The following is a 14,062-nucleotide window of genomic DNA, read 5'->3' on the forward strand; positions in this document are numbered from 1 at the left end:
CTTAGATATTTTATTGTTGGATGTAACTGGGACCCTGTGTACATAATTTCGCTCCACCACATGTACCACATGAGGTGCGAATGACAATAAAGAAACTCTGACTCTGACTCTGACTCTGAGATGACTTCTATTGTGACTTGGCGCTATATAAATAAACTGAATGAATTGAATGGCTGGATGATGGAAGGATGGATGGATGGATGGATGATGGATGGATGAGAAAAGGATGGATGGATAATGAAAGGATGGGTGGTAGATTATGTTAATTTAAATTTCTTGTAAATGAGTCCCCAAGGCTCAATGGGATTAACCTGTATACATAAAGGTTGAATGAATGTATGATGGATGGGTGATGGAAGGATGGATGGTGGATGGATGGATGGATGGATGGGTGATTATTTAAAATCAATGTGTGCCTTTGTATGCATTTTTTTGTTACAAACAATTATGCCTATAACATATGTTGGTATATCTCAATACTGAAGAAAGAACACATCAAGCTTAGTGAATAAAAACTGGATAAATTATAGAATATACGCTGGTGAAGATTCTCAGTCATCCAGGACATGGTAATTTCAAAAACGTTCAAGACAAAAACAACTTGACTTTATTTCTAACAGAAGACGTTTCAATTCTCATCCGAGAAGCTTTCTCAATTCAAAGAGCAGAGCGTGTGGGGTTCAGGTTATAAAGCTGAGATAAGATACACATACATATGCCGATTGACATATCTTGCATCACACCTCACAGTAGGGGATTGTTAAGGTCTTTGTTAAGCTAATTCACAGATGAGGCCCCTCTGTTCCCATCTGATAGGTGTGAAACTGGCTGGGAATCAGTCCTAAAGCTGCATCATAAGTTTTTGAAAGTTGAAATCTGAGGCCTCCTCCTCTGTTAAGAGATGATTTCTCTCTTTTTACATAAATTGCTTCCTTCACTCCCCTCTCAAACCATCTGTGTTTTCAGTCCAAAATGTGCACATTTTGTTACTCAAATGAGTGTCCCTTAGGGTGCATTCACACCAGCCCTGTTTAGTCCGCTTTAATCGAACTCTAGCTCGTTTTCCTAGAAAGACCGGTTCATTTGGGGAGGTGTGAACGCACCATCAAACTCTGTCACGGAAAAAAAAGGCAAACTCTGGCCCCGGCTAAAACCTAGATCTCGGTTCGGCGAAGAGAACTCCAGTGCAGTTTTTTGAGTACAGTGTGAATGTAAACAGACCGGGCCCCGCTCCACAAGCAAGAAGTGGAGTACAGCGCAGGGCAAACAAGCACACATTTCTCTGACCTTATATGGAGCCGTCAGCTGCCTTGTGGGAAAAACAACATTTTCCATGGTCTTCTGCCTCATCTTCTGCTCATGCTGAGTCCATTTTTGAAAGATGACAAAATTTAACTCCTAAAACTGCTAAAATCAGAATCAGAATAAACTTTATTGGCATTGCACCGAGATACAACGGGGATATGTATGTACAGTCGTCCGAAGATGGGCGGAGTGCACGAAGCTGCGGCTAAAATAATTAGCGTGGCCTTCTTATTCTTATTCAGAATAATATTTTGCTTAGATAAGAAAAGGAAAGAAAACATGAGGAGAGACGGTATAAAAAAAAGATCTCTCACACCGTGTCCTAGACAGGGCACGATTTGAGGCATCAAAAAAACTTACTACAGCAAAGCAACATAAACAGACAATATCCTGATGCATGCTCAATAATCCAGGTAGAAAAATCCAAAAAAGTTCAATATGGTCCTCTGGACATTCAAAAAAACAAAAAACAAAACAAAGCAAAAAAAATCTAGAAACGTTTCGTCTCTCATCCAAGAGACTTCCTCAGTCTGAGGTGCTGTTTTCAGCTCAGTCTCTTAAATAGAAAAGAAACCGTCCATCATTAAACAGGGGTGGAGGCCTCCGGGTTCAACTGTCCCCCTCTTACAATGCTGTGATTGCTAGTATCACTCAGCCCTCTGTGAACAGTAAACAGCCATCAGGTGCTAATGACCCATTGTTAGGCTCATGGTCCTTCTTGAGCATGTGATCAGCTGGTTCTGGTTGTCAGCAGTAAACTGGTTGATCCACTCTGTGAAGGTGCTATTTAAGAGACTGAGCTGAATACAGCACCTCAGACTGAGGAAGTCTCTTGGATGAGAGACAAAACGTTTCTACATTTTTTTTGCTTTGTTTTGTTTTTTGTTTTTTTGAATGTCCAGAGGACCAGATTGAACTTTTTTGGATTGAACATAAACAGACGTTATACATGAACATATAGGCGGTGAAGACATTGAATGTTTAAGGGAAAGTCGTAGCATAGTCCAGAGCCCCCCCTCAGCCATTGTCCAGATAAGAGGTGACGTTCATCTTCAGCTCAGTTGAGGTTCTGTTACATGTCCATGTCCTTGGGGGAGGGAGGGGTGAGGAAACAGTCAAAGCATCTTTGTTGTTTTCAAAACATTCCAGGAGGAGTTGAGATAAGTCCGGCATCAAGGCCACAGTTTGGGTCAGACAGAACTCGTAATTGTTGTTTCTGCCTTTAAAGTTTTGCTGTACATATTCTCTGATGGAAACTGCAAAACAGCCGAATTGATCCTTTACTCCAAAAATCGAGCTCACAGCTTCTCCAGATTATTCCACCATTCATGAGTGTTGCCAGGAAGATCACAGTCCTGATACAGCTGCTCCAATTCCCTATCACAGCTCCACATTCAGTCCGAGCACAGTCAAGCTTCAACACCTCCACACGAATTTGTAGACAACCAGATTCCACCAACCCAAACAGTAGAATATAGTTGTCATCATGAATCCAATTTGTTCCTTAAAGAGGTCAGAGGGTCCTCCTTACCCTGACTCCTGTCAGGAGAAGTTGATCGATTTTGTTGAGAGACCAGCTGATCCTTCCAATTAACAGGTATGCAGGAAAAAAAAGAGGCTTTTTAAGGGTTCACAGGACAAAAGAGCGCAGCAGGGAAGCGGGTGGGGGGGGCAGAGAGGGAAAACACGTCTGGTTTCACCGTAGAGTAGCAAGAAAAAAACTTGATGCCACTTCGTTTTTGTTTTTATTTCCAGAAGAAGAATTTTCTTCAGAGGTTTTTGTGTTGTTTCTTTCAGTAGTTCTTGGTGCAGCACCCCCACAGGCGAGCGGGGGAACAGGTTGGTTCAACAGGTTGACCCGACTGCACAGTGCAGTGTGAATGCAAACGCACCAGCTCAAATCTAAACAAAATGTTATGAATATTGGTCCCCAACCGAACCGAGTCTACCGGACTATCAGGTGCAAAAACAACCTTATCTGTGAGGTGTAGGTGAACAGCTGAGTCTTGTCCTGAAGAGCTGGATCTCCTGTGTTGAGCCATGCGTCCGTGAAGAGGCTGTTTAGTTTCTCCAACGTAGAGGTCTGGACAGTCCTCGCTGCACTGGACCACATACACTACACCACTCTGTTTGTGTATGGATGTTTTGTCCTTAGAGTGGACCAGTCTCTGTCTGAGAGTCCTGCTGGGTTTGAAATGTACTGGGACGGTGTGTTTGTTGAAAATCCTTCTGAATGTCTCTGATACTCCAGCAACATAAGGGATGACAATGCTTTTTCATCTGTTCACCTTTTTCTGTTTATTTGTGTGTTTGGTAGATTTCCTCGCCGACTTAAAAAAGCCCAGTTAGGATATCCACGTTTGGAGAGCTTCTTGGATGTGTTTCTGTTCCTTTTCCTTACCTTCTGTCTTTGTGGAGACACGTTCATCCCGATGCTGTAAAGTTCTGATGACAGAGAGTTTGTGTTCCAGTAGATGGCAAGAGTCAAACAGAAGATACTGGTTAGTGTGGGTTGGTTTTCTGTAAACTTCAATGTTGAGGCTGTCCTTTCTATCTATGTGAACCAAACAGTCAATCTACATATGTGTATCTTATCTCAGCTTTATAACCTGAACCCCTCACTCTCTGCTCTTTGAATTGAGAAAGCTCCTCGGATGAGAAGCGAACCGTCTTCTGTTACAAATAAAGTACAGTTGTTTTTGTCTTGAATGCTTTTGAATTATAAAATATACATTTACAGTCCTAAAAAATTAAGGCACAAGTTAAAAAGAGTAATTTTACTTACAGGTTCTTGACATTTATGATTCCTCTGAAAGCTTTTCTTGGAACTGCCTGAATCTGGTTCTCACTCAGGTCTCTGAGGGATGTGCAGAAAGTGACAAAACATTAGCTGACATACTCAAAGCACAAAAACACATGTCTATGAAGTAAAATGATACACAAAACCACAAACATGTGTCCCCCCCCCCCCACACACACACACACACACACACACACAGTGCTTTATGATTGCATACACACAACCAATTACAGAACAAAGACATAAAAGGATGACGTGATGAAGAGAGGTGGACGAGAAAGGATATGAAATTTGTAAATTATTTAATACAAATAGCTACAAAGACAAAGGAAGTATCAGAAATAATGGTGGAGGGAGGCCATCTGCTGTCTTCAGGTGTGTGTGTGTGTGCGCATGTGTGAGAGATCAATGGAGAGGTATTTGCAGGAGAAAATTAAAGAACTAGAAAATTCCTGGAGAAACTTTGACGGGGACTGCCTATTTATTATTACATAATTATTAATAATACATATTAATATTAATGATAATTAATATTAATAACTAATACTGATTAATTATTAATATTAACCAGTATTACTATTTTGTTCATTTATTAATTGATATTAAAACATTATTACTAATTAATATTCGTATTAATAACATTCATATCAATAATTAATATCAATATCAAATATTATTTATTAACATTAATCAGTATTATTATTAAAATATATCATTTTTGACATTAATAATTAATGTTAATTATTATTATTACTAATTACTACTAATAATAGGTGATAATAGGTGCCTTCCATGCATGTTGAACCAAAATGTCTCCATACATTACTCAGTTTCTGTGAAGAGTTTTCTCCTATTAATTTCCTATGTGAAATTTGGCATCTTTGTTAGCAAAATATGTCGCCATGGTAACTGTGAATGCCAATAAAAGTAATTGCAAACTTCCCCGAGCAGGGTTGGACATTCTGATATAACTTTTATGGGGGTCCACATTGCGGTTCAGGCCGCATTAATGTTGAAAAAGATATGCTTTTCAGGTGTAGAATAATAAGTGGGCTGTCATCAGATAGTTCCTGGAGTTGGTGAAATATTGCGTCTTTGTTCACAAATTACGATGCCATGGTACCTCGAAATACCAATCAAAGTAATAGTGTAGTGAACTAAGCCTCAGGTCAAATCTGGCCTTCCTGGGACAAGAACTGTATTTCATTGATTTGAGTCCAGAAACACAAAATGAATGAATCCGTTTAAGTTATGGATAATATATCACAGATATATGTTCCTCTACAATAGCACACATCACGGGGCCGAGCCAGTCATTTTGATATAACTTTTGTGGGGGTAGACATGGTTTGGGCCGCATTAATGGAGATAGAATAGAATAGAATAGAATAGAATAGAATAGAATAGAATAGAAACAGCCTTTATTGTCCCACGGATGGGAAATTCAAGTGTAACAGTAGCAACAGATAAAAAGATATAAAGATATCACACAAAAGTTCCTACATGTTAATAAACAATACAATATATAAAGAAATAAGATAAACAATATCAATAATAATGTTCAATATGTGTTTGAACATTGATAAGGACAGCCTATTTATAATCCAGTATTATAGGCAGAGTGTGTGTTTTAGCAGAGGTCAGCATGCATTTAACCCTTATTGAGTATGTTGGGAGGAAGGACCTGCGGTAACGCTCCTTTGTGCATTTAGGATGCAGGAATCTGTCACTGAATGAGCTCTCCAGTTCAGCAACAGCTTCATACATGGGGTGGGAGACGTTGTCCAGCAACGATGTTATTTTAGCTGGAGTACTTCTGTCTCCCACCACATGCACTGTCCAGAAATGTAGATGCATTCTGAGGTGTAGAATAATAGGTGACTGCCATGCAAATGCATGGCAGTCCCCAACTAGAAAGATCCAGAGACACTTTGACAAAGACTGCCACACTGCTGCCAATTTAAATCTTTGAATTGACAGTACTATGTGAGTACTATGAGATAATTCACAAATCTTTCACCTTAACCCTCAGCATTGGCTCCCTTCAGGGCTGTGTGTTGAGCCCTCTCCTGCTCACTCTGCTCACATACGACTGTGCACTCACTCATTCAGGCTGTCATATTGTAAAGTTCGTAGACGATACAGCGGTGGTGGGATGCATCACAAACAATGATGAGTCCAGTGTAGTGAGATTAGGGCTAGGTTAGCTTCAGTTAGCTTAGAGCTCCACTACAATCAATATTTAATAACGGGTTCTCACTTTTTCGAGCTACTTGACAGATATGTGACAGAGTTACTGTGTTGGAGATGGTTTAATCAGTGACATGGGACGTTAATTTTCTTTGACCCATCAAAATAAATATGGTCATTTATTAACAGAATCAAAATTTAACATCAAAACATTGTACTCTTGATTATGCTGATCGGCTCTGATTAATAAAACTTGGCACGTTTTACTTAATAAAAACAACAGACATTTCTGAAGAAATCTTGATTAATTACTGGCAAGATAGAAGAGTTTTAAAGATGGGGAATGAAGGAGTTTAAATGGAGAGAAAAGATGTGGAGGAAGAAAGTGTGTTGACGAGGAATGGCCCCTTCATCCGACCCCAGCTCAGCCCTGGTACACCCGGTAGTGAAGCGACTCGTTACCTTTGCAGAAGATAGGTCAGCTCTGGTACGGAGTTCCATTTCAACGCTACCTTTCAGCGTCTCCTTAGGATGGCTGAGAATCGTCCGAAGTAGTGACGGTACTCCGTTCAACAACACGCTCACCTCCCGGGTGGACTCACACGAGCTGTGAGTCCGTCAACGGTTCCACTCAGGTGTGCACGATTCCATAATCCCAACTGGACTCGGAAGAACTCCCAACTAACTCCAGCACTTCAGAACTTTCAGAACTTCTGTTCTCTTTCAGAACTTCTGTTCTCCCTGGTACTAGGAAGTGTCGACTTTTTAAAGAGTTCTGCTTCCGGTCACTTTTGGGAAGTCCTGATTGGTTGAAATAACCAACAGGGGTGTGGTTTTAGTCACGTCAGAGGGTCATTAAAAGTCAGAAAAACAACGGAGATGTTTAGGAACAGACAGAGAAATGTTTTGGAGAAATGACAGACTTACAGGTGCCAGTTTTCTTGTTTCTGTCTGAGAGGTTTAAAAACATGACAGTACGTTCCAATAACTTGTGTGCGACTGTCTCCGACTTTTGACTGACATCACACCTTTCTCATTTCAGACAGAAGATCAAAAATGCATAATTACTTTGTAACATAGACATTTAACTTGATTTCTACTTTAAATTAGGTTTAAAAAATCATTAATACTGTTTCACAGTTGATTTAAAATGAGTGGTTCACTTCAACATTAGAAATGATATGAACTAAACACACTTTTTGATTATCAAGATATTGTAAAATAGTAATGATAATATAAAAAGAAGAGTGTTCTTTCAATTGATTAATTCAGGATACAATTAGTCTCTGGATGAGCTAATTTGTATTTCTGGATTCAAATCAATGAAATAACAGTTCCTGTCCCATGAAGTTCTTCAGAGACAGGATTTGGTTGGAGGCCTAGTTCACTACAGAAGCTACTCCTCCACCTCAGCGAGTTGTTCTAGGAACATGAAAATTTAAATAATTAACAGGAATGGATTCATTTATACCAACAAAATAGTCATGTTGTAGACAAGTTTCTGTCAGAGAGAATAAATCAATATGATGATCAGTTATCAGTTCATTAACTAACAGGGATTTAGAGGAAAGAGATCTGATGTTCAATAATCCACATTTAATGATTTTATGATTTTGCTCTGGTAAAGTAACTGTGTTTATTTTAATCAGATTTTTATGGTTTATATTTTTAGAGCTGATTTTTGGTTTATTTAATTTGAGCCGTGGGCGAGTTGACACTGTTTCAATGTGCGTGTGGGTGGGTAGCAGAGGAGAAGCAGCAGAGAGGTGGAGGACTACAACTCTGCTTCCTGGACTGGACCCTGGGTTGTTAATAATTTGGGGGATAAACAAAATCAGCCATATTTCTAGAAAGAAGAGCGGCTCCGTCCAAAGTGGGATGGATGCCATCTCTCCGCATCAGACCAGGTTTTCCCCAGAAAGAACTCCAGTTATCTATGTAGCCCACGTCGTTGTCAGAACACCACCTGGACATCCAGCGGTTAAATGACGATATACGACTAAACATGTCTTCGCTGGTTAGGTTGGGGAGGGGGCCGGAGAAAACTACTGAGTCCGACATGGTTTTAGCAAAGTCACACAGCGAAGCAACATTAATTTTAGTGACCTCCGATTGGCGTAACCAGGTGTCATTACCGCCAAAGTGAATAACAATCTTACTGTATTTAGCCTTAGCCTTAGTCAGCAGTTTCAGATGACATTCTATGTCGCCTGCTCTGGCCCCCGGATTGCATTTGACTATGGCCGCAGGAGTCCCTAAAGCCACGTTTCGGACTATGGAGCTTCCAATAATCAGGGTCTGCTTCTCAGCGGGAGTGTCACTGAGTGAGGAAAATCTATTAGAAACGCGAATAGGTCGGTGGTGAACTGGGGGCTTAGCCTTAGCATTACGCTTGCTCCAGACCGTCACCCAGCCGGCCTGGGGTCCCAGCTGCTCGGGGTCTGCTGGAGGACCGCTAACGGGAGCTAGCCTCTGTGGTTCCGTGATGTCTAAGGGGACCTGGCTAGCTAATGGCTTTTCTACAGCGTGGAGCCGAGCTTCCAGTTCAGACAGCCTCTTCTCCAAAGCTACCATAGGACTACGTTTGCTACATGTGTCATTACCACTAAAGGAAGCAGAGGAGTAACTAAACATCTGACATCTAAAAAAGTTAAATCTGGTCCTCTGGACATTAAAAAAAAACAAAAAAACAAAGCAAATCAACAAAAAAATGTAGAAACGTTTCGTCTCTCATCCGAGAGACTTCCTCAGTCTGAGGAGCTGTATTCAGCTCAGTCTCTTAAATAGCACCGTCTCAGAGTGGATCAACCAGTTTTGCTGCTGACAACCAGAACCAGCTGATCACATGCTCAAGAAGGACCATCAGCCTAACAATGGATCATTAGCACACTGATGGCTGTTTACTGTTCACAGAGGGATGGGTGATACTAGCAATCACAGCACTGTAAGAGGGGGACAGTTGAACCCGGAGGCCTCCACCCCTGTTTAACGATGGATGATTTCTTTTCACAAAGATGGCCTCCTTTACTCCTCTCTCAAACCATTGTTCCTCTCTGTCCAGGATGTGAACATCTTCATCCCTGAAAGAGTGACCGCTGGCCTGGAGATGAGTGTAGACCGCAGAGTCCTGGCCTGATGATGTTGATCTTCTGTGCTGGGCCATCCTTTTGGCCAGTGGCTGTTTTGTTTCCCCGATGTAAGACTGATCACAGCCCTCCTGACACTGAACAGCATACACAACATTACTCTGTTTGTGCCGGGGGACTGGATCTTTGGGATGAACCAGTCTTTGCCGTAATGTATTTTGGGGTTTAAAAGCCACTGGGACGTTATGTTTAGAAAATAAACGTCTCAGTTTCTCTGATACTCCCTGAACATATGGAATGACCACTGGTCTGGGTCTGGGTTCCTCCTTTTCACCTGTTGGCTGACTGGAGTCCTGTTTGGGTTTCTTCTCTGCTTTCAGGAAGGCCCAGTTAGGATATCCACATTGCCTGAGAAGGTGCTATTTAAGAGACTGAGCTGAAAACAGCAGCTCAGACTGAGGAAGTCTTTCGGATGAGAGACGAAACGTTTCTACATTTTTTTGTTGTTTTGCTTTGTTTTGTTTTTTTGAATGTCCAGAGGACCAGATTTAACTTTTTTGGATTTTTCCACCTGGATTATTGAGCATGCATCAGGATAAATTTATTGGATGTGTCTAACTTTTTTAACAAATAAAAAACTGAAATGTTGGGCATGCAATATTATTCGGTCCCTTTACTTTCAGAGCAGCAAACTCAGTCCAGAAGTTCAGTGAGGATCTATGAATGATCCAATGTTGTCCCAAATGACTGATGATGATCAATAGAATCCACCTGTGTGTAATCAAGTCTCTGTATAAATGCACCTGCTCTGTGAGAGTCTCAGGGTTCTGTTCAAAGAGCAGAGAGCATCATGAAGACCAAGGAACACACCAGGCAGGTCCGAGATACTGTTGTGGAGAAGTTTAAAGCCCGCATTTGGTTACAAAAATATTTGCCAAGCTTTAAACATCCCAAGGAGCACTGTGCAAGCAATCATTTTGAAATGGAAGGAGTATCAGACCACTGCAAATCTACCAAGACCTGGCCATCCCTCGAAACTTTCATCTCAAACAAGGAGAAGACTGATCAGAGATGCAGCCAAGAAGCCCATGATCACTCTGGATGAACTGCAGAGATCTACACCTGAGGTGGGAGAGACTGTCCATAGGACAACAATCAGTCGTACACTGCACAAATCTGGCCTTTATGGAAGAGTGGCAAGAAGAATGCCCTGTCTCAAAGATATCCATCAAAAGTGTTGTTTAAAGTTTGCCACAGGCACCTGGGAGACACCAAACGTGGAAGAAGGTGCTCTGGTCACATGAAACCGAAAGCAAACTGTTTGGCCACAATGCAAAACGATATGTTTGGCGTATAAGTAACACAGCTCATCACCCTGGACACTCCATCCCCACTGTCAAACATGGTGTTGACAGAATCATGGTTTGGGCCTGTTTTTCATCAGCAGGGACAGGGAAGATGGTCAGAATTGATGGAAGATGGATGGGGCCAAATACAGGACCATTCTGGAAGAAAACCTGTTTGAGTCTGCAAGCGACCTGAGACTGGGACTGAGATTTATCTTGTAACAAGACAATGATCCAAAACATAAAGCCAAATCTACAATGGAATAGTTCACAAATAAACGTATCCAGGTGTTGGAATGGCCAAGTCAAAGTCCAGATCTGAATCCAATCGAGAATCCGTGGAAAGAGCTGAAGACTGCTGTTCACAAATGCTCTCCATCCAACCTCACTGAGCTCGAGCTGTTTTGCATGGAAGAATGGGCAAGAATTTCAGTCTCTCCATGTGCAAAACTGATAGAGACATACCCCAAGAGACTTGCAGCTGTAATTGCAGCAAAAGGCAGCACTACAAAGTATTAACGCAAGGGGGCCGAATAATATCCCTCTTGAAGCATCCAGAGAACTTTGTGATAAGTTTCTTCATTTCTTCTTGGACAAGGTTATTAACACTAGGGCTTGTATCTCTTTTTCATCCCTTGACCCTTCCATCCTGGTCCCCTGTCCTTCTGTTTTTTATCATTTGGAGCCTATTTCCCTCTCCTATCTAGAGAAACTGGTCACCAGTATGAAATCATCAGGTTCACCCCTTGATGTTGTTCCTCCATATTTTCTTAAGGAGGTATTTGCTACTGTTGGCTCCTTTACCTTAAATGTGATCAACAGCAGTTTGATGTCTAGTGTGGTACCAAGCAATTTTAGACATGCTGTGGTGCAACCATTGTTGAAAAAACCTGTCCTTGATCCATCTTCTTTGTCAAACTTTAGGCCAATCTCCAAGTTACCCTTTATATCCAAAATTTTGGAAAAAGTTGTTTACACAAGCTGAAGGCATTTTTGGATGAATTTAAAATTTTGTAGGTCTTCCAGTCTGGTTTTAAAATGTACCACAGCACTGAATCTGCTCTTTTAAGGGATTTTAATGACATATTTTTAGCACTGGATTCTAGAAACTGTGTTTTACTTGTGCTTTCAGATTTAACAGCTGCTTTCGACACAGTTGACCATGACATTCTCATCTCCAGACTGGAGCAGTGGGTGGGTATCACTGGTTCAGCTCTGCAGTGGTTTAGGTCCTACCTTTCTGATAGAAGTTTCAGTGTGATGATGAATAATTTTACCTCTGCTTCTGCTGCACTCCCCTGGGGGGTACCCCAGAGCTCTATTCTTGGTCCTCTCTTATTTTCTCTTTACCTTCTGCCACTGGGTTCTATTTTCAGAAATCATGGCGTGCAGTTTCAAGTCTACTTCCCTTTGAAACAAAATGGCTCCACTCAGTCTCTCCTGGACTGTCTAGATGACATTAGAGGATGGATGGCACCTAATGTCCTCCATTTTATTGAAAAAAAGACTGAGGTTATGGTCTTTAAATCCTGTGGCCCTAGCAGTTTCTCCACCTTGAATTTTTCCTCTTTGGCCCCATATGAAAAATCCATTTGGACAAATTTAGGAGTAAAAATGGACCCCTGCCGGAAACTTGGCTGCCATGTCAACAATGTGGTTAAGTCCTCTTTTTTTCAGCTGAGGCGCCTGTCAAAAATCAAGCCCCTCCTTTCTAGTCACCAATTAGAGACAGTAATCCATGGTTTTATCAATTCACGCCTGGATTATTGTAACTCTCTGTTGATAGGAGTTAGCCAGGCCTCGCTCTCACGGTTACAGCTGGTACAAAATGCTGCTGCACGATTTTTGACTGGTACAGGCGTGAGCACATCACTCCAGTTCTGATGTCCCTTCACTGGCTTCCTGTCCAGTTTCAAATTCATTTTAAAGTTCTATTGTTTGTTTTTAAGTCTTTGAATGGTCTTAGTCCTTCTTATTTGTTTGAACTGCTTCACTTTTACATACCATCACATGCTCTTAGATCCTCTGACCAGATGCTTTTAGCAGTCCCAAAATCCTTTTATAAATCCAGAGGAGACAGAGGCTTTTCAGCTCTGGCTCCTAAATTGTGGAATGAGCTGCCACTGGAGGTCAGGCAGGCCCCGTCACTTTCTGTTTTTAAAACTCATTTAAAAACACATTTTTTTTCCATTGGCTTTTAACCTAGAGTGAGTCAGCATCTGTGTCTTAATGTTGTATTCTTTTACTTGTGATGTTCTGATTATTTTTTTAATATATATTTAGGTGTTTTTATTGTTTTACTATTTTTTTTTGTTTTGTTTTTAGTTTTGTACAGCACTTCGGACAGATGCAGATGTTTTTAAAGCTTTAAATGGCCATGCCCCTCCATACCTGTCTGAGCTGCTACATTCTTACACACCCTCTCGTTCACTCAGGTCAGCTGACCAGTTGTTTCTGAAGGTCCCGAAGACAAAGCGTAAGCTTAGAGGGGACCGAGCTTTTTCTGTGATAGCTCCCAGGCTCTGGAATGACCTTCCATTGAACATAAGACAGGCCTCTTCAATTGAGGTTTTTAAGTCCCTTCTTAAAACTCATCTTTTTTCTTTGGCCTTTTAGCACAATCTGAGATGTTTTACCTTGTTTTATTGTGTTTGTATTTTATTTTATTATTCTATTCCTGTTTTAAATTTTACCCTTCCATTTTATCATTGTATTGTATTATATAATTGTGTAAAGCACTTTGGTCCTGTTGGGTGCATAAAGTGCTCTATAAATAAAGTTGGTATGGTATGGTATGGTAGATGCTTGTTGTATTTTAAGTGCTTTAGAAATAAATTGGTATGGTATGCTGCCTCGTTGTGGTTAGACGTTGCACGTTCGTAGTGAGACATATTGCGTCATTTCCTGTTTGTCTGTCGGTAACTCGAGTGAATTGTTTGCTCGAGTCGTCTCTGTTTTCTGGATTTATCTGTCTATTGCACAGTTTTTCATTCTAGTTCACAAACACACTTAGGACAGTTGTTTTTCTACTGTTGGATAGTGCTTAAAACACCTCTTATCTTTCAACAGTTCTCAGTTTTTATTGGTGTATTTGGCTCTGTTAGCTCCTGCTAGCGTTAGCTTAGCATGGCTGCTGCTTCTCTCCCTGTTTCCTCTGTTCTCACTTGCTCCGTGTGTCAGATGTTTATCCTGATGCATGCTCAATAATCCAGGTAGAAAAATCTAAAAAAGTTAAATCTGGTCCTCTGGACATTAAAAAAAACAACAAAAAAAACAAAAACAAAGCAAATCAACAAAAGAACAAACAAAAAAAATGTAGAAACGTTTCGTCTCTC

At 40.9% G+C, this 14,062-nt stretch overlaps 1 protein-coding gene across 1 annotated transcript in view; it reads right to left on the bottom strand.

Annotated features, from left to right (window-relative positions):
• Positions 1 to 14,062, bottom strand: part of slit3 (slit homolog 3 (Drosophila)) — a gene marked incomplete in the record, with an annotated part of 622,921 nt that overhangs the window by 348,031 nt on the left and 260,828 nt on the right. Inside the window, 1 exon segment of the mRNA XM_037675457.1 lies at positions 4,091 to 4,162. Coding sequence (XP_037531385.1) covers positions 4,091 to 4,162 — 72 coding nt within the window.

This window comes from Nematolebias whitei, chromosome 4 (assembly GCF_014905685.2).
Source record: "Nematolebias whitei isolate Nwh7 chromosome 4, NemWhi1, whole genome shotgun sequence".
NCBI lineage: Eukaryota > Metazoa > Chordata > Actinopteri > Cyprinodontiformes > Rivulidae > Nematolebias > Nematolebias whitei.